The sequence below is a fragment of the Corvus kubaryi genome, unplaced genomic scaffold (genome assembly GCF_017639235.1).
Source record: "Corvus kubaryi isolate FWS band 111438036 unplaced genomic scaffold, C.kubaryi_AGA036_p1.0 split2-37374, whole genome shotgun sequence".
NCBI lineage: Eukaryota > Metazoa > Chordata > Aves > Passeriformes > Corvidae > Corvus > Corvus kubaryi.
This window is the reverse complement of record NW_024582082.1, coordinates 7248609-7271767: the sequence shown is the minus strand read 5'-3', so window position 1 is coordinate 7271767 and position 23159 is coordinate 7248609. Positions and strand designations below refer to the sequence as shown.

At 45.1% G+C, this 23159-nt stretch overlaps 1 protein-coding gene across 6 annotated transcripts; it reads left to right on the top strand.

The window, feature by feature from the left end:
* Positions 1 to 211: 211 nt before the first annotated feature.
* On the top strand, positions 212 to 23159 carry KIF3A (kinesin family member 3A). 6 transcript variants are annotated; one of them, XM_042014773.1, is made up of 19 exons: positions 212 to 535; positions 3638 to 3920; positions 5498 to 5642; positions 5893 to 5977; positions 6454 to 6559; positions 7316 to 7455; positions 8129 to 8326; positions 8718 to 8892; positions 9905 to 9994; positions 11588 to 11659; positions 13505 to 13513; positions 15108 to 15264; positions 16092 to 16272; positions 16557 to 16667; positions 17448 to 17573; positions 18223 to 18276; positions 18426 to 18494; positions 18701 to 18825; positions 19338 to 23159. In XM_042014773.1, exons 1-19 carry the CDS (start codon positions 227 to 229, stop codon positions 19384 to 19386), a joined length of 2484 nt encoding a protein of 827 aa, XP_041870707.1. In that variant the 5' UTR covers positions 212 to 226; the 3' UTR covers positions 19387 to 23159. The 6 variants fall into 6 exon arrangements, with proteins under 6 accessions (XP_041870707.1, XP_041870708.1, XP_041870709.1 ...); XM_042014777.1 differs by lacking the exon at positions 212 to 535 and adding an exon at positions 2262 to 2346; XM_042014778.1 differs by lacking the exon at positions 212 to 535 and adding an exon at positions 2729 to 2746.

Here is a 23159-nt window from a genome sequence, read left to right as displayed (position 1 = left end):
AACTCGGACCGTTTCAGCAGAGGGAAAGCTGGAAATTATTTATCTGACCGGTTTGATGCACTGAGAAGTTTACTCTTATGTAGCTGGGGGGGGGGGTTAATAGTTAAAATCTCGCCCTCTGGCTAGTTTCGACTGTCCCTGAGAATGAGACGGAGCAGCTCCCGCACCGCCAGCGCTCAGACAGCCCCTTCAGCCCTGCAGAGCGTCCGAGGGACGATGGGGGGCGATGGGGGACCCCCGTCCCGTCCCGTCCCGACCGCGTCCTTACCCACCTGGCCGGGGTGCCGGGCAGGGGGGGCACTTGGCGGTGCTCAGGGCGGCTCCGCCGCAGGGCCGGGCGGGGCTGGTGACGCGCCAGCTGCGGCGGGATCTCCCCGGAAGGGCAGCGGGGAGCAGGCGATATCTGCGGGGGACCAGCTCCCACGGGTGCTGCTGGACGCCTCCGCCAGGAACTTCGGTACCTGATCTCCGGGGCACGGCTCGGCTGGAACACCCATCTCGTCTCTCGGGGTCCAAACCGCGTGGCACATCCCAGGTGAGCGCTGTCTCAGCCCGTGTGGGTCTGTCTCATCTGCACAGAGATCATTGTTCCAGGCAAAGCGCTCCCGGGATCGGGATGAAATTCTGCCACGGTGATAAACACTGTAACCTTCAGCATAGCCCCCAAATCCGCCTGCCCCCTTCTCTGGCATCGGTTATTGCCTTGACAGATGTACTGCCCCTTCTCTTCGACGTGGGCACGCATTTGCTGGATCCACACAATCCCAGCACCTGCCAGGACCTATTTTCCTTCCAGTCACAGGAGGTATTTTTTCTCTGTGTGTTTCATGGAGCATATGCACCCTTGTTCCCTCCCAGGACTGGGCCTCTTTTCCAGCATCCGTGTTTTCACCCTATGTTTTCTTCCACCCAGGATCTCTCCATGTCTCAACTTTCCCCTCAGCTCCTGGATCCCTTTGTTTTCCTCCTGCAGCATTTTCTGTGGGAAGCTGGTTCTAATATTTTATGTTAAACCTTTTCTCGTTCCTCAGCTTTGCCTGCCTACACATGACTCTCTGTTCTCTCACCAGCCCCTTGGGTTCTACATTTTTTGGTGCTAAATTATTAGTCCATGAATCTGTGCATGCAGCACAGCTCTGAGTAACACCGTGGCAGCATGTAAAGAGCAAAGAGACTGTTTACTGAACGCCTGGTCCTCAGGCTTCCTGACTCACCTGGTGACACACACCTGGGGCTGAGGGAATGGCTGTGTCCTGTCATTACCGGTGTGTTCCCAGCCCTGTGACACACCAGTCGCTTTGGTGGGGGAGTTCTGCAAGGTACAGATCAGCTGTGTCCACATTCCTGCTTGCATCCCTCTGGCAAAAATACAGCACAACTGAGGTATAGCCCTGTGTTTGTGTCGGTGCTTGGTGCTGGGGATTCCTGGCTTTGCCCAGGGATCCCAGGCCACAGTGGTCCACAGCAAAGGTAGCAAGGGGAGGAGTGGGACAGGAACAGTGCCCTGCCTGCCAACAGGATTTGGGTGTGCAGAAATACCTGGGGGGGAGCGAGACAACTGTGATTCAGGGCACGGGGAACTGGGGAAACTATTCATGGACTTCTCCTGTTGAGCAGAATTATGTCTGACTTTTAAGGCCATAGATTATGAAAGGACAAAGTCGGATTGTTGGAGTAATTTAATATAATTTCTGTAAATAAGTCACACATGGACAGCGTGATGTTGAAAGGCTGCGAGTAGGAGTGGAGCAGGTGAGGATGTGGAGGATCCCAGAAGTATCCCATGAAACTTTACACTAAACGACAAATAACTTGGAAATGTGCCTCATTAGTGTGGGGCTAACTGATTTGTGTCCCACTTGGACTGTATCGCTTGTTTATATTTAAGGTACTCTGCAGTCCCTCTATTTCATCAGCAATTCAAAACACTACAGTCAGGAAAAGAAGGAGATGGATTTTCTTCCTTGTGTGGAGAACAGGTTGGGGCTGCAGCCCTGTCAGAGACCCAGAGCCTCGTCAGACCCCCTGGAGCCCTTCCAGAACAGCGGAGTCTTGTCAGAGCCTCTGGAGCCCTGTCAAACGCTCTGGAGATCCCTCAGAGCCCCGGCGGGCCAGCAGCCCAGCCCCGCGCAGTGTCCCCACTCCCGGGCGGTGTCCGGGACGCCCGCCGCCACTGCGCCGCCGACCCCGCCTCCGGCCCCGCCTTCTCCCGCCCGCCATTGGTTGCGTGGCCTCCGCAGCGCTCGGGGGTCGGCCGCGGGGCGGGGCGGGCGCAGGCGCGGTGCTGTTATTGTTCCGCGGGGTCAGCGCCTGCCTGGGGTTGTCGCTGCTGCCATCGCCATGCCGGTGAGACCCGGGGGAAGGTGGGCCGTGGCTCACGGGGCCGTCTAGTCACTGCGCATCTCGGCCCGCCGCGCTCGGTTTTCGCAGGCCCCGTCGCCTCCGTTCCATGGCGCAGGAGCCGCGGTGCGGGCGGCGCCTGTCAGGCCGAGCGGGGCGGGGGGTGATGAGGGGCTCCGGGCGGGGCGAGGCCCCGCAGAGGCGGCGGCACCTTGGCAGCGGGGGGTGGAGGTTCGGCCTCCCCTGAGGGTCTCCTCCCATATCCCGGGTGGCTCGTGGAGATACCCGAATTCCGCACCTGATTTTGGCTGGCGCCTCGTGTGCGGTGCCGCCCACGTGGGGCTGAGCCGCTCTCTGCGTTCTGCAGGGCTGCAGAAGCCGCTGCTGAGGCCTGAGAGAAATCGGGGTAGGTAGCAGCCGGAGGGAGAGGCGCTTGGAAACAGGGTTTGTTTCGGCTTGACATTCAATATAGCTGCTCTAGGAGTAGATAAACGCTCAGCTGCCGCACTTCCAGCCAAGGGGAGTGTCTCAGGCTTAACTAGATTCATCAGCTGTGCTTCAAGATTTTTTTTGGTAACTACATGAAAGAAAATGAATGTGAGGTTTTCTAAAGGATTAAACTTTAGCATGTACAACGTTGAGGGTTGTAACTGAAAGGAATTCCCTTCAGCCAGCACTCCCTAGTATCTGAGGTTTGAGAGCGTGTACTCAGTGTTACTGAAAAAGAATGTCCTGGCTGCACCAAATTCTGGCAAACTTGTTGCAGATTGCAAGTGTGAAATTGTTTCTTGAAAAAATTCTTAGATGGTGTTGAATGTGAAATGCTCAAGGTTTACTCATTTGGTTTCCACACTGGCAAACAGAAGAAGATCCCATTGTCTGAATAAGTGTGTTATTCTCTCAGCTTTAATTATAAACCAGTCCTGGCTTTAAGTCCCCAAGTTCATGATTCTTTGGAGGTGTAGTTGCTCAAGCTCATTCAACAGTGTTTGTGCTCAAAAACACAGTGGTTTTATAGTGAGAGAGAGTAGGACTAGAGTGGATATTAGGAAGAAAATTTTCCCTGTGAGGGTGGTGAGGCCCTGGCATAGATTGCCTGGAGCAGCTGTGGCTGTCACATCCCTGGAAGTGTTTAAGGCCAGGCTGGACAGGGCTTGGAGCATCCTGATTCAGTGGAAGGTGTTTCTGCCCATGGCAGGGGGTGGAACTGGGTTTCCTCCACCCCAAACCTTTCTGTGATTCTATGTTAACACTGGTGTTACAGCCTGTGTATTTTTTTTTTTTTAAATAATTATAGATTAACAAGCCTGAGAAGCTGGACAAGCCGGAAAGCTGTGACAATGTCAAGGTGGTTGTTCGCTGCCGGCCTCTCAATGACCGGGAGAAAGCTACAGGCTACAAAATGGCAGTGAATGTGGATGAGATGAGAGGAACTATAACTGTTCATAAAACAGACTCATCCAATGAGCCTCCTAAGACATTTACATTTGACACAGTGTTTGGACCAGAGAGTAAACAGCTGGATGTCTATAATTTAACAGCAAGACCTATTATAGATTCTGTCCTAGAGGGATACAATGGTAAGTCCCTTGTTGTAAGGGAAGGATCCCATCTGGTCTCCTATTCTTTGCTTTGTTGAAGTTCCTGCCGACCTTGTGTAAGGGAGTTTCACTTTCTGAGGACTGTAATCCCGAATTGTTTCTATTGTGGCCTCTAACTTGAAAAAGCCTGAAGGTACTTGCTGTTCTGAGTGCTCAGGGGTTGTACCCACTACTGTCATTAACAGTGGGAGATGGGTGATGCAGGAGACTCTGCTGAGATCAGTTAGCTGCATGTTTTTATCCTTTTTCTTCTCTTTGCAAAAGATATGCACTTACCTCATTATCAGAATTCTCAGTGGCTCCTCACTGTACAACTTCAGTGCCCAGGAGCTGCCATGGCTGGGCAGTCACTAGGTATGCATACCAGACCTCTGCATAGAGCTGCTGTGCTTTTTCCTCTGAACTTTGCTATTTTCAACTGGGATGACTGCTTAAACACATCTGCCCTTCCCCACATATAGTCTGTTGCTTCCTGCAGCTGAGACGAGCATGGCCGTGATTTGTGTGTGTGTCTGTTATGCATGGAAATATAATATATAAAGGAAAGCAGATTACTTCTTTCCATAACAGTATGCTACAAACAACAACAGTTTACAAAGTTTTCCAAGGTTTATAAAATGACTAATAATCTCTTGTGCTAACAGACACTGGTTTCAGCTGATAAAAGTTCATGGTTTGAAAATGAATGGTTTAAGGCTGTGCCTGGGGAGGTTTAGATTGGACATTAGGAAGCATTTCTTTACTGAAACACTGGAACAGGCTTTCTAGAGAGGTGATCAGTGCCCCAAGTTGGAGTTTAAGAGACGTTTGGACAATGCCTTTAACAACATTCTTTAATTTTTGGTCAGCTGTGAGTTGCTTGGTCAGTTGGACTAGATGATTATTGTAGGTCCCTTCCAGCTGAAATATTCTATTCAGTTTTTCTGATCTGTAATGTCACAGGCTTGATAACAAAAACTTGAGTTTTCAGCAGTGCCAGGCTAAATCTAAGAACTGGAATTTTTCTGGAGTTCCAGAGCCTGGGATTTTAGTAACGTTTCTGGATGCGTTTTGGACTAAAAGCTGATTCTTTAGTCCAAATTGTAGCTGTAAGTGCAAGTTCAGAGCTGGGGTTTTGCTGTGGCTCTGCTGTAGAAGCCTCACACCATTTCTGCTGTAGCTTAGAGTTTAGGTGTAGTTGGGTTTGCTGTTGATATATAATCATCTGCTGCTAATTGGCCGTGTTATTAATTTTGCTTACCTGTATTGTTCATATGTGGAATTGAAGTGTACTAGCACTCCATACTTTAATCACTCTGCACTTTTAAAACAAATGGACTTTTTATTAGGCATCTTGCAGGCTGGATTAAGCAGCAGCTAAATTGGGTTTGCTGTGTTCGCCCAGTATATCTGTTGCTCCAGCCTTGCACTCCCATAGCTACTGGAGTGGGTGGAAAATTTTAACTCCGTAACAACAGAGGTGTTTAGTGATATTAGGCTAAGAAGGGATGAAGTAGAACTGCAGTTAGAGTTTAGAGAAAACTTCTTAAAGTTTGTTCTTTTACCTTATCCTTCAGGTACTATTTTTGCATATGGGCAGACTGGAACAGGCAAAACTTTCACCATGGAAGGGGTCCGAGCAGTTCCTGAGCTCAGAGGCATCATTCCCAATTCCTTTGCCCATATATTTGGTCACATTGCCAAGGCAGAGGGGGATACAAGGTAAATGCCTTCTCTTCACTGCTTCTGTCTTTTTTTTTTTTTTTTAATGTGAGTCCCTGTGTAGCACGAGCCTGACCTTGACAAGGGCAATAGAAATGGTACTTCTCCCAAGATGAAAGGCTCCCACTTCAGCAGTGCTTGAGGGGCAGCAGGACTGTGTTGGTATTTCACTGTTTTCTTTGCACTCTGTGACTGTGTGGGACTTCAGCAAATGTTTTGCTAAGTGAACTACCCAGCTGTTCACCTGCAGGTTTTTAGTTCGTGTCTCTTACCTGGAAATTTACAATGAGGAAGTGCGGGACCTGCTGGGAAAGGACCAGACACAGAGGTTAGAGGTGAGCCTCCTCATCTGAATGTGATATTTGTTTTGAATCAGAGCAATATTCTGTTTTAAAGACCAGAGAAGCAGTTGCAGGGAAGTGGGAGGTTGGACTCCTCAGCAGTCCTCTTTTCCTTTAAGATGCAGTAGCTATACGTTACTGCTGGCTCCTCTGAATCTCTTCCACTTGGTCAGTTGCACAAACTGGCTGTTCCACCTGAGGCAGTTTTGTACCTGCAATTCTACCCCCAAAGGCCCCTCAGCAGTCCTGGGAATTGGAGACTGGGATTTAAAATCATGTCTTTCCCCCAGAGGAAAACAGTAGCATATTGTCATGCATGAGTCTTTATTCCTTATCTGCTCTGATTCCAAGTGGAGTATTTTATGTGCAAACCAGAACATGGAGGGGTAAACCACTGTACTGTTACAGTATCACTAGAATTGCTGTCGGGGTCTCCTAGGGATGCTCAGTCTGAACTGTTTCTCTCCTAGGTGAAAGAGAGACCTGATGTGGGAGTTTATATCAAAGACCTTTCAGCTTATGTCGTAAACAATGCAGATGATATGGACAGAATCATGACTCTGGGCCACAAGAACCGTACGTAGCCTTGCTGTGGGCAGGTTTATAGCTCAGACAGAGCAAAGATCTGGTTACCAGACCACAGTAGGAGATCCTAGTCCTGTTGCTGGGAAGAATGTTTGGCTGAACAGAACAAAAAGAGTATCTCCTCCCAAACCCCTTTTTTGCAGGGGCAGGGAAAGAAGGCTGTGCCTCCCACATCGGCCAGCGTGGGGGGGATCAGCAAAGGGAGGATGTAATGAGGGCAGTGTTGTTAGAACTGCTTGTGTGTCTCTTGGTCCTTTTTCCACTTCAGTTCTGATCAGGATGAACATTACCCCTGTGCTGTGTGTGGGAGGTAGTTTGTGTTCTGGAAGGCTTCTTAGTTAAGCTCAGATTATTTAATGACTTAAAGTTCTGACTCCTGTTGCCCTTGACATGCATTGCTGTGTTCTTATTTCCCAAAATACAGCTGTTTTCAGGGATCAGCTGTGAACACCTTAAGCTACTGATCTTTGTAGCCTGTATGAAACAGATGAGGACAATTGCTGCTCTTGGGAATCTGTGGTTGGCTTAGAGCAGGCTGCAGGACCTTCTGCTAGTCCAGGCTGGAAGTGTACTGCAACTTTAGTGCCCAAGAATACACTTTGCTGCTGAGTCTGAGCATCCCTCTGCTATCTTCTGGAATACAGGGCTGGGTAAAGAGGTGGGGTTGAGTCTCCTCTGAGAGCAGGAGGAGTTAGAGGAAGATGTGACTAATTCTGAAGACATCACCGCTTTTGTCTCTATTAAAAGGTTCTGTTGGTGCCACAAACATGAACGAGCACAGCTCTCGCTCGCATGCCATCTTCACTATCACCATTGAGTGCAGTGAGAAGGGAGTCGATGGGAACATGCACGTGCGCATGGGGAAGCTGCACCTCGTTGACCTTGCTGTGAGTAGGACCAGCCAGGTCTTTGGCAAGACATTTGGTTTGTGGTGTTGAGTTTTTTCCAGAGGGTTATGGCCATGTTGTTCATCACTTGCAGGTTCCTTCCCTCAATGTTACACTTTGAGCCAATGTAATTGTGCTGGTAAAACATGGCTTTAGACCAAGATTTATACTGAGGTACCTTTCCTTGGGGAAGATGCAGAAAAAGTGAGACTAAAGGCATTCAACTTAACTTATTTACATGCATTAACTTATTTACATGATGTGTATATAAGATGCTCTATGAAACTCTTTAAAATAATTGCAGTGTTGCTGTTCTCTCTTGTTCTGCTGATCGGAAGGGCTGTAGATGGCGATTGGCAGCTCCAGCTGGAGTGCCTTTTAGTTGCCGACTGACTTCCCATAACATTTTTGTTCATGGGGAGGAAAGTCTCAGCTTTGTCAGCTACCTTGCTTTGAGCAATCCAGAATTTGCTAACACTGAAGGTTTCTGTTTAAGACCTGTTTGACTTGTCTCTCTAACAATGTGTGAGATACTTAGCCAGGTTCTCTAATGATGGATGAGGTGGTTAGTGGCATGGCTGCTAGCAAGATTTCAGGTGTAGCTGATTCTGTTTGCAGGGAGGAGATGTATTAGAGGATCTGTTTTAACTCCTGCTTCATGTTCCCTTTGCAGGGTTCTGAAAGACAGACAAAAACTGGAGCCACAGGGCAGAGACTGAAGGAAGCCACTAAGATCAATCTCTCTCTCTCCACACTGGGCAATGTTATCTCTGCACTGGTGGACGGCAAGAGCACTCATGTGCCCTACCGTAACTCCAAACTCACACGGCTGCTGCAGGACTCCCTGGGGGGCAATTCCAAAACCATGATGGTAAGCTAAGAGATGCCCTTTCCAGTGCCAGCTATTGGGCTGCATTTTTGCAGGGATGGCATAGTGACTTGAACAGCGTGGCATGTACCTCTCTAATCCTGAGTTTAGGATTTGCAGCTTAGAGAACCTTCTTTGTGCATCTCTTTCCATCTTTTCTCTTTGCCTCTGTATGGATGAGGTTCTAAACACAGCACACATATACATACATACATGCATGAGATCAAACAGAACCTGTGCTTGAGTAGTCAAGAGTGGCTTCAGTGTAGAAGCAGCTAGAAAGCTTGGGAAAGAGTAGCAGTGCCAGACTGTCAGAGCTGGGGGTGGGTTCCTGCAGTACCTTGTGCTGGGCTCTGATACTGTCCTCCAGTAACTCGGTCTCCACGTGTTGCAGTGTGCAAACATTGGACCAGCAGACTACAACTATGATGAAACCATCAGCACTCTCAGGTATGCAAACAGAGCCAAGAACATAAAGAACAAGGCCAGGATTAATGAGGATCCCAAGGATGCTATGCTCCGCCAGTTCCAAAAAGAAATTGAAGAGCTTAAGAAAAAACTGGAAGAAGGTGAGACTCTCCTTTCCCCTTGTGTTCCTCTCTGCACAGTTCCATTTGAATTCGATTGTTCTGTTTGAATGGGAACATTCTTTGCTACTTGAATTATCACGCGAGGTTGGCCGCTGGTGCAGGTCCGCGTCCTGGTTTTTTATGCTGAGCTGGATGCCAGGAGAGGTGTGTCTAAGGCTGCTTGTGGGGGCCTGATTTTCCCACTAGGTGGCACTTGGCACTAGGGTGAGTGGTGGCCTCCAGGCTGGCAGTTTCCTTGGGTTTCCCTAGCAAGCACGGGGGCTCTGGACACGGCTGACATGGTACAGGGAAATAAACTGGACTGTAACAAAAGGTCACACTTTTTCTCTGATTGGGGAGGAGGGATGCATTTATCAGGGGGAAGAATGAACCAAATTTGTGGAGCTGGAACTGGGGTTTCAAACACTGTAGAGCAACAAGAAGCTTCTTTAAGCCATGTAACTTCATAGCCTTGTGTCACTTTTAGTCCATCAACATGGAGCGACCCTGGTAGAGAGATGCTTGCTAAACAGTGACCTTGTCACAACATCTCTCTCCAGAGATACAGCACAGAACAGCTGTAGCAGTAATTCCAACATGACTTGCTGTTTGGTGTCTGCCCCATTCAGGAGAAGCAGGAAATGGTCAGTAATGCTTCTTTTTCTTTCATCTGAGATAGAAGTGTGAGGTGGAAGAGAAGGTATGGTAGAATCCTGCTAGGAAAACTTTGTCACTTCAGCTGTGCAAAGATGCTTTTTTTTTCCACAGAAAGCAGCCTCTTGAGCTTTAATATGTACACACTGACATCACAGCATTCAGTTACTTATCTTGATTGTCCTTAAGTTTCCTGAGCCATGGCAAGCTGTCTGCCTGCTTAACAGTTAAGGACTTCTGCAGGTGCTTGTCAGCTGATGTCAGGCACTGCTGTGTTTGGACAAATGCTGCTGTCCCAGTAACAAGCTGATAGGAGGCGAAGGAAAGCTTTTGATAAAAGCACACTCTTCTCTTCTAGGGGAAGAGATCTCTGGTTCTGAAACCAGTGATTCTGAAGAGGAGGATGAAGATGGGGAGATTGGAGAGGAGAAGCGGAAGAAGCGGCGGGGTAAGGCAGTAGAGATTCCTGTCAGTGCCACTAGTCTCCTCTTATCCACGAGCTGGCATAGGAAGTGTAGCCAGAGCCAGGCAGGGACAAGAGGAGTTGTAGAGCTGCCCTTTGCCGCTGCAATTATCATGCCTCTCCTAGAAACTAAGCCCTTTGGTGCCGTCTTTGTGGATGGACAGCTCCAAACCTGTGTAGTACCTGCTTCCACTCGGGTAGCTGTGCTTGTGGTGATATCCTCCTTTGTGGTGGCTCCCTGAGTGCCGCAAGGTGGCTGCATATGGCTTGTGACTGGTGATGTGGAACTTCCCCTGCTCACAGAGGTGGGAGGAAGAAGACGCCAAAGATTGTTTGTAGGCAGATGTGGTTTTTATAGCAATGGGTATGATTGGAGGGGAATTTTGGCTGTGGTTTAGGCAAAGGATTCATCTGTCTTATGGATCTTCAGTAACTGACTCTTCTGGTGTCCTATTTTATACTGATAGAGGGAAAAGTGACGTTTGGGTGTCTTTTGTGCTAGCTGAAAAGCTTAATGGGAGCTGCACATAATTTTTTTGGGAGCAGTCTGCAAATCCCATGGTGAAGTTTCCTTGGTCCCGCACCAGTGTTCAACTGCTGTGTATCATCTAAACTCCAGGAGATGTTGCTGAACGTGGAACTGCAGGTCACTGTGTACCATGAGATGCTGTGGCTTCTTGGGAGCTTGCTGTTCTCCTAGAACCCTGCTAGTAATTCCTTATGTATAGTAGAGAAATCAAGCCCAGTGGTACATCCCAACTTCCAGCTTCTCTAGTAAACTTATTTTGACATTCAAATTGCCTTCCTGAAGCACCCACATCTGTTGAAAAGAATTCCTGTTAAAGCATTCCTGCTTTTAGGTGTACTCTCTTCATTTTGGTATCTGTCCAAGTAGTCATAAATGACTTTGCTATGCCTTTGGTGATTGTTGTAACAGCTTCATTTTTCACTTTTTGGTTATTTCTAGAAGTGGAAAGCTTGACCACTGTCTCCAAATGTCCTGCCCAAATCTCCTCCCAAGAGGAGGTCACCTTCAAAGTGCTGCTTGGAAGGAGTAGAGGGCGAATAACTGACTTACTCAACTCCCAAACAAACTATTGTAGTTAAGTTCCCTAAGGGAGCTGCTTCACGGGAATACACACTGACTCTCCCTGTGTAAGCTGTTTCTGCCTTTCAGAGTGAGAAGTGCACATTGCCATGTGCGTCAGACTGGAAAGGCTTCCTTGTCACTGAATCCTCTGCTATGGCAGATATCCACAGCCTTCTCCACTATGATTTGGTGTTCTCTGCTGTTGTTGCTTGAAACGGAAGCTGCCTTGGCATGTTGTTTTAAGCTGTAGTCTGGTTAAGATGGGTTTTAACTGCAATGTATTTCTGAGCATGCAGTCTTGTGCTGGGAAATGGTGGCTTTGCAAACTGAGTCTGGGGGGGATCCTAGCAAATCCTTCCTGATGGGAACTTGTGCTTTTTTGAACTAGGTTGCTGGCTCTTCTGGGTTTCTTTCCTTTAGAACTAACTTCCCATCTGCATGTTTCTTCCTCTCTGGGTTTTTCTGTGGGACGCATTTCTGTTTTCCAGGCAGTAGCAGCAGCAGTAGTTCAGACTCCACATGCTCTGTCATAGAGAAACCTCTGGATAAGTCCTTCACTAGTGAGTGGGAGCTCTTAAGTCCTTTAAGCTTTGGCCTTTCCATAATCTGCACACTCCATTTTGCAATGTTGCACTCTTCCCCGCTTTGTCTGTTGGAAAGATAAACCTCAAGCTGTAACTCTGCTAAAGCATGCCTTTCCTTTGCTGCTTCCATGCTTGAAACAGTTAATCATTGTGTACGTTGTTAACCAGATATGTGAGACAATAGGAGACAATGCAGTAGGCTGCTTGAGCAAGATTTAAAGATAATTGAGAAATAATAGGTTAAAAAATCCAGTTTGCAACCTGTGTTAAATGTGCCTTCTAAAATACAGGGGAAAAGACGGAGATAACTTCTAATGGGAATTGCTACAATATGAGTTCATGAAGAGGATAGCTAGGCATGTATTCTATGTTATATTGGACTCTGCTTTCTCAAAATTAGTTTTGGAGAAAACAGCATGGGGTTTATACTTGCAGAGAAGATGTGGCAATGCTTGGTTGATCGGCTTTATTTTTGCAGATACTTTAAAAAATATCCTAGTTGGTTGGGGTTTAAGTGCCCCATGATACTAAGTTCTTGATCTCTGGGGGACTTAGTTCAGAGGAACAGGAGATCCAGATTTCGATCTAGCAGTGAATAAAGTCTGGGCTGCTCCTGGTCAGAGAGGTTGCTGTGCCTGTAGAAACCCTACAATCAATGAGGACTGAGGAAACAAATCACATCTTGGGACTTGGCTTGTGGGGACTTCACCCACTGTTGTTGTTATCCTGGATAGAAGCACTCCACTCTTCTCCCCTATGTGGAGAGACCCTGGAAAGTATTGCTGTATAGTTCACTCACTTTTACACTAGTGATGTTAGTGTAAAGCCTCAGCTCAGAGAAGGGTACTAGCAGGTTTGGAAGGAACACAACCCAGGGGAGACCTTTTGTGGGTCATATGACTGTAGCCTGGGAATTCGATTGCTTCAATCCTGCTCCTTTAAAGCTTGCTTGCAACCTCAGTGTTTTGTTTGGATGAGGACAGTTAATAGCAAACTGCTGATGTGTCAGCAGTCCATCTCCTGCAGGTTTGGAGACAGCTCTGTTGGGGAAGTTGTGCTGGGCTTTTGGCAACTGGGATAAGTGTAGCTTTTTGTGGTTTGGGATATTAACTGTCCTCTAGTGTGACCCTTCTGCATGTGGTGTCTTTCATTATCCCTTTCCTGTCCTGCCTTTTTTGATGCACTTTCTTGAATAACCAAAAATGGCTCTATACCTCTATGGAAGCACCCGTTACTGCAAATTAACTAACTAATCCCATGTGTAATTAAATGGAGAAATCTTGTGTTGAGACTCTGTGTGCAACTGTATTGTACCTTGCTAAGAATTGGCTTGGAAATCTTGGTTAAAACATGTATTCTATATGCTAGTATTTTACAGGTAATATAACAGAATTGGCTCTCTTGAGTGTGGGGAGCATTAAGTTTGTTAATTGAAGGAGAAATCCACCCCCTTTAACTGTTTCTTAGGGCATGATCCTTGCGGCAGGCTCCTAATGTTGTGTTTAGATCCAGCATTGCATTGAATGGGCAGAAGAATGCAAGAGTGAGCTGAAGATTATCCTGGATTTGCAAAGCAGTCAGAAGTACAGACACATTCTCTGCTTTAGCATAACATAATGTATTAGTCTTTGCTCTAATGGAGGGGTTTTTAGTTACGATTATCTCGTATTTTCTACCCTAGAAACATGAATATAAAATTTGATGTTTGTTCTGGTGCTGATGATCTTTGTCCAAAATGATCAAAGCAATAACATTTTGTCTCCTCTTTTTATGTGTTTGCTGCCTCTCTGCGATTTGCTTTCTACTTCCTCTTAATACAAGATCAAGCAGGTTGGTGTAATTGATTTTCACCTCCTTACAATTGCAAAGCTTGTGACAGGATCTTACAACTTGCTTCACTTCACCTTTTTCTCCTAAACTGAAAATATATAGGGCTATGTCCTAATAGTAAGAAGCCTTTATCTGGCTTATCTCATATGATGAGCTCTGTATAGCACTTCCAGAAAGCTTCTTACTCAAAGACTAATTAGTGAGAGATTTTTGCACCACAAGCCCAGAAAGAAGTGCTCATTATCTGATTCTGAAGTTTAGCAGATGGCAATGAAGATGTTGTTTGCTGTACTGGTGAAGTCCTTGCCTTGCAACAAAACTAATGAAAGCTCTTGTGCACCTGAAGAAATATATATGCAGATGTGAAAATATGTGCACGCGTGTTTACATATGCAGTACACTTTGTTGGAGTGTGTATGTGTATAATGTATATATGTATATAAATAAAATATATGTATATAAATGAAGGTGAATATCTTGCAGACTGGAGGAAGAAAAGCATTTTATTGAACAGCTTCCTTGAGCGTGTTCTGACCATGTGCATTATGTCACTATTGGAAAACTGTCAGGTCGCAGTCAGTGGCTCCTGTTAGTTTCAAGTACAGCTGAATTCTGCAGGGTGAGGTTTTTTCATGTCTGTAGAAAAGCAAAGAGGGAAAATGATGGATTCTCTTGTGAATAAGGGATATTTAGGACTTGTGGATTTGAGGAAATGCATTCTCATTTGACATAACCCCCCAGGATCTCTATGTTCACCTGCTTTGGGCACTCCTAAGATTGCAGTGAAAGTTGGCTCAAGACTTGCAGAGTGGCTTTCAAGAGCAGCAGCCTCACACTTTGTTTCAAATTTGGGGTGTTTGAGACCAACCCTTGAGGTTAGTAGGTTCATTGAGTTGCTCTGGCCACTCCCTTTGTAGCCCTCCATGACATGGACCTGGTTCTGTTGTAAAGACAGCTGATTAAGCCAGAGCAAGCCTTGGTACTTTCGAATCTCTGGGTAGTCACTGTTACATAGACCAAATATTATCAAGAAGTTTCTTCAGTTGCCTAGTTTTCATACGGCTGTTCTGAATTTCTCTATTTTCGTAGTAGTATGTTCTTAAAAATATATGTATGCTCCCTTTGGAACAGGTAAGCCTGTAAGGAGGGCAGTGAATGAGGGGGAATGGTGGAGATGCTAATCTGAAATTTGAGTATGTAACTCTTGGTAGCTGAACTCTTGTAGCTGTAGGTTGAGGCAGTCTTCTGTTTTCCTTCTTCTGGCCTGATCTGCATTGTTAGAATGTCGGAGTTTCCATTTTGGGCTTCTCTTTAAGCAGTGTTCCTTCTCCAGGTGTTCTGCATATGTTTTGTATCTTGGGGGCATTAGGTTCCAGTGTTAGTTACACAGCATGACTGCTCTGTAGGAGCTGGTGACAACTGGTCAAATGTTAAAATGGGATTTGAAGGACTGAGTTTTGTCCGTTTTGAAGCTGATACCTAATGAAATTTTTGTTAAATGCAAGTATTGAGTCTGAACTTGGAAAAAATACTATGATACAGAGGTTGTTTTGCTTTGTAGTGAAATAATTTGTTTTCCCTATGTTTTTCAAAGGCAAAAAGAAAGTTTCCCCTGATAAGATGGTAGAGATGCAAGCAAAGATTGAAGAGGAGAGAAAAGCTCTTGAAACTAAGCTTGATATGGAAGAAGAAGAAAGAAATAAAGCCAGAGCTGAACTGGAGAAGAGAGAAAAAGACTTGCTCAAAGCTCAGTGAGTACCATGCTCTGAGAAGTTTGTATGGTCATGTGGGTTGTTCCTTCCTTAATCATATGAATATCTGGAGATACATGGTAAGGTGCCTGTCAAACTTTGTAGAAAGTGAACACGAGCCCTTGCTGTTTTCAAGGTGAAAGAGGAGCTTATTCTGCTTTGAGAGCTTAGAGTATATGGAAAAGACAAACTTATCCTTTTGCCACTTCTTTTCTTAACTTTACTTAGTTGTGCAAGATAGCCTAGAAACAAATTAATCTCCCAAGACCTGTGAGGAGCAGCAGTACTGTTCTGTGACAGGCCGGGTTTCCTGCAGTACAGCCACAAGCATGTCATTTTGGGTGTAGGGGTGCTTCATTCTGAAGCCAAAGAGCTGCTGAGGTTGCACTACCCTATGCAAATAGACTGCTCCAGCAGCACCCAGCATTCCTGGTTTGCACCTCAGCTGCACTGCCTTGATCTTTGTTCACTCCCCTCTTATTTCAGCAGCTGCTTCTGGACATTGCTGTGCTGACAGGGCCCTTTGGGGCAGAGGGTGCCTTGAGTTGCCTGGTGATACCACTGGGTGCTTGCAGCCCCTCACAGAGGTGACTCGCAGCAGGAGTCACTTCTCTGCTGACCTGGTTTTGCTTGAGAGAAAGTGGTGGGAGCTGGAGCTTGGGGAACTTGCTGCTCTCACTTGCACTGCCTCACCGCCACTTAAACCCTCATCAGCAAGACAAGTTTTTCCAGCCCTGTGAGGGGTGTCTGGGCTATAAAACCGAGCTGGACCTGCTGCCTGCTGAGCACGGTAGGATATGAAGTCTCACACCTACCTGTCTGTCTAGGCAAGAGCACCAGTCGCTGTTGGAGAAACTGTCTGCATTAGAGAAAAAGGTGATTGTGGGAGGAGTGGACTTGCTGGCAAAAGCAGAGGAGCAAGAGAAGCTTCTAGAAGAATCAAACATGGAACTGGAAGAACGAAGGAAGAGAGCAGAGCAGCTTCGCAAGGAGCTTGAGGAGAAGGAGGTGGGGTTATCTACTGTGCCTGTCTGCAAACAGCAATGGCGTGACATACCAGGATGTGTTACCCAGGTGTGGCTCTGCTCTGGAAGCACTGCAGAAGCCAACCCCTCCACAGGTCACTCATTGGCTGTGCAACCCCTGCAGGTCTGAGCCAGCCTGGCTCAGCCAAGGCTCTGTGTTCTTGGCAAATGCTTTGTTTGTTCAAGTAGTTTTTCCTCTTGCTCATACTATTGCAGAGAGTTTCTGTGATTTAGTGTGTGTGTATCTGTGCTAAATGTTGTCCACAGCAAGAACGCTTGGACATCGAAGAGAAGTACACCAACCTCCAGGAGGAAGCACAGGGGAAAACCAAAAAGCTGAAGAAAGTTTGGACCATGCTTATGGCTGCAAAGTCAGAGGTTAGTGTCTAAAGTCCTCAGCCAGTGATCCTGGGAGGTACTAGAGTTGGGAAGGACAAGCCATCGGCTTTGCAATGCTAGAAAAAGTGCCGTATGTTTAGGAATGTCTTCCTGTGCTGTCCATTTGGCTCACATAATTCAAAAATACCTAAGTCTGGAGTTGGAGCTTTAGAACAGCATGTTATAGAGCTTTTCCTGAGGCTAGGCTGACAAGGGTTATGTGTGAGACCCTGAGATATGTAGAAATTCAAGGAAAAACACTGGTTAATTTTGAAATAAAATGCAAGTTGCTTGCTGGCAGCCCCATGTTCTGCTTCGCTGCAGCTCAAAGGCTTCTCTGCTCTGAGCTGCCTGTTCTTTGTGACCGATGCCCTTGTTACCTCATCCTCAGTCACTGGATGAATGTGTCCTTTGGCTGGTTGCTGGAGTTCCTGTTTCACAAAAAATGCATTTAGTCGTTGGGATCAGAGATTTTCCTCAAAACTGTGCCAGGGGTATAACTTGTCTCATGCTCATCATCTAGTCTTAGCTGAAGCAGCTTGGATTGGCAGAAGGCCAGTTTTGGGTTTATGAAACTGAGAACTTAATGCTATTTTCAGCAATCTCTGAGTTGGAATGTTTCAGAGGGTTTGTTCTTCAGAGATAAATATTCTGGTACTAATAACCAGAGTTTACTTTTGTTTTCCAAAAACCTCATACAGACATAAGACTGTTCTCTTTAGGCTTTTACCATGTCTTAAGCTGACTCTGATGCCTCTCAAATGCATGGTTTGTTTTCAGATGGCAGATCTACAACAAGAGCATCAGAGAGAGATTGAAGGGCTGCTGGAGAACATTCGGCAGCTGAGCAGGGAGCTCCGTCTTCAGATTCTCATTATAGACAACTTCATTCCTCAGGACTACCAGGTGAAGGCAAAGCACCTAAGCCTGGGGCAGGGGTTGTGCTGTGCTAATGTCCGTTCTCTTGCAGCTTATTTTTGTAAAGGCTTATAAAAATAAGAAAATAACATTCACCATATAGTTAACTGGTATGTTTGCTGTGTGCCCATGCAGTGGGTCTGTTCAAAATCTTTCTCTTTTTTTCCACTAGCTTGAAGTTGTGCTTGCTAATGTCTGAAATTAACATGAAGACTGGATTTTTGGATCTTTGACCTTCTCTGTGACTCCAGTATTCAGAAAATTCATGATGAGCTTAAATATAATGCACACTATTTAATGGGAAAATTAAGGGAAATTCTTTTTATCGTTACCATTCTCCATATTACAGTGTTTGTTTACTGCTGTCCTGATGGTGTTGGCATAATCGGAACCTCATGCTTTAGGGGGCTCTCCAGTACATACAATTTGGGAGTAGTATTTTCTCTTCTGTAGTCTTCAGGGTATAAATAGGGGTTTTTTTTGCACAGGATATAGCTGTCCTGATAGGAGCAACTTGGAATGGATCAAGACTGTTCTTACACAGCTTGTCCAGGCCTTAGGATGTATTTTCTGGAAAGTGCAGCTGGAGGGGGTAGATTGTGCAAGTCTAACACTTACTGTCCTGACTTCTTTGTAGGAAATGATTGAGAACTACGTTCACTGGAATGAAGACATAGGAGAATGGCAGCTGGTAAGAATGGCTGCCTGGCTTGTGTACAAGCTAATGTTAGCATGAGTTTCTGAGGGGTTTAATTGAGCCCAGGAAGAAACTGGTGAAGCTGTAGTCAGTTTTACTGTGCACAGTAGACTTTACTAACAGATCTTTCTTTCTGCTTACAGAAATGTGTTGCATATACAGGAAACAATATGAGGAAACAGACACCTGTTCTGGATAAAAAAGAGAAAGATGTGAGTGACTATTGAATTGATGTATTGAACTGTACAGGCCCAAGTCCTGCATGAGACTACCACTCTATTTAGAGCCAAACTGTCCAATTTCAATTTTCTTTTCTTTTGAAGAAATGAGTCTTTATAGCGTCATGAAAGCACCGTTGATCAGTGTATAAAATTATTCTGATGATTTTATCTTACGGGTTTTTCTGGTGTTTTTCTAGCCCTTTGAAGTGGACCTTTCCCATGTTTACTTAGCTTACACTGAAGAAAGCTTGAGGCAATCTCTGATGAAGCTGGAGAGGCCAAGGACTTCAAAAGGCAGATCCAGGCCCAAGACGGGTAGAAGGTGAAGAACTCTGGGGTATCTGTATGCAATGAGGGATTTACCCAAGGGAAGGTTTAAGTTTGTGTATGCAAACTTACCACAAGTCTTCAAATATTAGCTTAATGAGAAGCCAAAGGACAAAAATTTTGCATGGTGTAGTTCGGTATTGCCGAACAGGTGTGACAGAACCAGGCTGAGATCTCTTTAGTGCAGTAAATCTTGTCCAGAAAGACTTGTCTGGGGATTTTTCTGATGTTCTTTTGCTGCATTCTCCTCTTCCAGCTCCTTGCTTTATTTTGCTGCATTCCATGGTTCAGTTTGACACAGTACACTCATACCGATGGAGAGGAGAGGGCTGTTGGAGGAGATTTCAGCATGTGCTTCCTTATGCTTTTTGTTTGGCTGGTTTTGCTTATGGAGAAGTCATGTCATGTAGTTTTGATTTGAAATGTGGCTGGTCCCTGTCTTTCCTAGACAGCATAATGATGTGTGTGTGGTGTTGTTTTTCCCTTTCCTTTCTGCTCTCCAAACAGAAAACGTTCGGCCAAGCCAGGAGCTGTCATTGACTCCCTGCTGCAGTAGTGTGACCTGGTCAGAATTGCTGTAAAAATCAGTGAGTGTATAAGGTTTGGCCAAAATACGGAATTCAAGAGATGGCACAGTTTGATATGGTTGTAATTTTTTGTTTAAAAAAAAGTATTTTTCCTTAGTTGCCTGTATATTGTATGTTATATTAACATAATATTAAACTGGTATATATGATTGATGGTTGTGAAATTCCATGTGTTGAATGTGTTGTGCAGGGAAACTTGTTGGTAATCCTTGTTGAAATGTATAGAAAATAAGGGTTCTAGATGTGTGTGTAAGTGCTAGACGTGTTAGTTCAAAACAGTTAATGAAATCCTAAAATTAAGGCTGGTAAATCTGACTTACACCCTGCTTTGCACATAACTGGCAGCTTTCACTGTTGTCCTCTGTTGCACTGATCTGTATTTCAATGTCGTTGCTGCAAACCTTTAAGAGCATCAAATCTTTTTATTTAATATTCCTCACTGTGGCTGTTAACCTGATCGTGTTGTGTGTCAAATACACAGTCCTTTTCCCTTTTTGCTGGCTTGCTGTACAGAGAAAGTAGCTGGTTAGGAAAAGAACTACAAAAGACTGAGGTGTCTGAAAAGGGGGACCATGCTCTATTTAAGTGCAGCAGAAATCAAGGGTGCCTAATAGTCCTTTTATTTTTATCAGTTTGTTTGTGATTTGCTGGCACTGTGGAAAATGAGACCTTGGATATGAAGGCAAAAGAGTGCTTTTTTTCCTTCTTTTAAGGCTGTGTTACTTTGGCTGCTTTTTATGCTTCGGGGCTGGAATTTGTGTGTGAGTAGTTTTGTAATCTGAACAGCAGAAATGATGTAAGGAGGATGCTGTAACACCAGGACCTGATGTTACAGGGGCTGTAAAGCGCTATGGCTCCATTTCCTCATCCCTGGCTATAAGAAACTGGGCCACTGCTCTACACTGAGGATGAATTTGACTCTCCTTTAGTAAAACAGAATGAGTTGCTCAATTTTCCTGGACCAATATCCCCTGACATAACTGGTGCTGTCTGTGTTCCTGTGTAGACTGTGTGCATCTCTGGCTATGCAGAGGAAAAAAATTCTGGTCTCTGATAATAACCATTTATTTGTGATGGCTGCTCTTTTTATTTTATATTTATGCTGCTAATAGACACGTATCACTTTAATATGTTGCTTTTGTGTCACAGAGAAAATGCACCTCCTTCAGACTGTGTGTGTTTTTTAACACATCACATCAGCTGTGGGTATATAGGCAGTTCCTGTGCCAGGGTGGGGGGATAAGCTGTGACCTCCTTGACATCTTAGTGTCACCTGGAGGATTGAAAGCTGTGATTACTGACAGGAGAAATGGAGTTCTTCGGTGTGGCAGAAAACAAGTCAGCTCCTCAGGTGTCCTGAGTCCTTGCTAGTAGCCACATCTGCTTTTACCAGAATATTTCTGTGAAGTACTTAGAGAAGTTAAATGCCCTTTCTTCCTGTCATGATGGTTATATGGAGGTACCTTGGGGTCTGTGACAGGGTCTGTAATAGTTAAAACTGGCCTTGTAAGGACATATTTTGCTCTGAAGGATATATTCAGTGCTATTCTAAACAAGTTGTAAGCTTTTTCCTGGTGTTTTTAAAGTTTTTTTCAGGCTCATGGAAGAACATGCTGCCCTCTCTATTGGGAGTGTCACCTAATTCATACAACACACAGATGCAAACGCTGGCTTTTGTTTTTTCTAGGCTAGCATGTAGAGGCAAAAGCTCAGAAACTTTCTTGATTGAAGCTGTAGTTGGTTTTGCTTGTGGAGAGGTGACCTTATTTAGAATATGCTTTAACAGAGTTGGATTATCTCTTATTACATACCTCTCATCAAAAAATCCAGACTGAAAATGGCTTAAATGCTACTTAAAGTCTTTCAGTTCCAAGTCCAAGCAGATAGATGCACAGCTGTGGCCTGTACTAGTTCTCAGAACCAGGGATAATTCCTGTTTCCTTTTTGTGTTACATCTTGTGCTAACATTTATTGAATTACATGTTTTTAAGGGAGTTAAACCAGAACTGTGCTTTCAAAAAGACGATTAAAAATCCTTTTACCTGACAGGTATCAGTTGCTTCAAGATACCACTGTGAACCATGGCACTCCATTTAAAAAAATTAAATGTTTAAAATACTTAAAACTTAAAGGCATATGCTTTACAATTAATATAACAGTCCTGCTGCTGAAAACGTTAGTACTCTGCATGTTTAAGTGAGCCTTGGAGCAGGGGAAACTATAACGAAGTGCTTGCACACCTTTAATTGGCAGATACTTAATTGGCAGATTGGAGAAACTGGTTATCTCCTGTTACAGAGGCTTGGAGGAGGAATTATCTGCTCTATAAGAGGACTTTATTTAAAGTGGAACGCTCTCATGGTCATGTGCCCTATCAATTTGGCTCACCTGTTAACTGGTGTGTTTTGTTGAAGTTCTGGGAAGTTTCTTGTAAAACCAGGGAGTCTGGCTTGTAGATTTACCACATGGGCCCTCTCTAAACCCCTGCCAATCTGTCAATGTCTAATGGGCCCATAATGTGTTTTAATAAGGAAAGGATTTTATTTATACAGACTTTTAAGAGCTTAATACAGCCTTTCTCATTGCAGGTCAGTATGTGCTCTAGTATTTATCAAAACTCATATTACGTAACATACACTGTGTGTGCTCATCTTTGCGTTTTACTACCAGAAGATTCTCCTCATTCCAGAACATTGATCTTAACAGTGAGATTTTTGCTTTATGTTGTTTAATGTTGTGTAAATCAATTATTTCATATTTAACTTATTCCTAATCCTTTAAGAGGAGGGGAAATGGTCCTTAGTGCCTTTCACTGACTACACTGTCTGCACATGTCCAGCTTTCACCTTTCTCTACACTTCTGCTTAGCCAGGCCTGTATAGAGGGAAGAACTTCTGGTCTGTTTGTATAATTTGCCTTCCAATTAATTGGTTTTTTTAACTCTGTTTATTTCTTACTATTCCTTGTTTTATTAAAAGTTAATTCATTTTACTGTATATATCAATATTGTGTCCCTGGAGCATGTTCAGACCATGAAATAAAATTCTTGATTCCTAATTCCACCCTGTACGCGTGTGTCTTGGGGTGATTTTATGATGATACTTAATTCCCTAATCATCTGCTTTATGCCCAGAAATGTCTGCTGCATCTTTAAGATGAACCAGGGGGCGGGGCCGGAGCCCGGGAACTCCGGGCGCGGGCTCTCTTCAATATCTGTCCCTCCGGCGTGGTCGGCGGCCAAGCGGATTGTTACTTCGTTGCCTTTGCTGGTTTAATTTTCGCCAATTTAGACAAGAAGCTTCTGGGGGTTTTGGCTTTTTTTCCTTCCCCCGGCCTAGAGGCTTTTCACCGGCAAATCCTTTCGGCGGCTTTCTGTTTTAGTTTTTATTTTTCCTGGAACTGTCTCGGTTCGTTTTTTTCTTCGGCCCAAGGAGCCTGCGGGGGGCAGCCGCGGCCGGTCTGAACCCCGGAAAGACCAAGCCAGCGAGAGAAGGGACGTTCAACTCCACCAGGTTCACCTGCTGTGAAGAGAAGATCCACGCCAGAAATCCAACAGATTCCCAGCTGCTGCGTGGACTCTTTCTCCTCCCTTCCCTTAGACAAAGAAGGGCAGCCGCCATCTTTGCCTCACAGCCACGGGGCGAGGTGGGGGTGCGGTGTTGAAGTTCAATTTCTTTTGTTCCTGTGCTTTGCGGGTATCTTGCTTTGTTAAATAAAGAGTTTTATTTTTTTTTCACTTTCA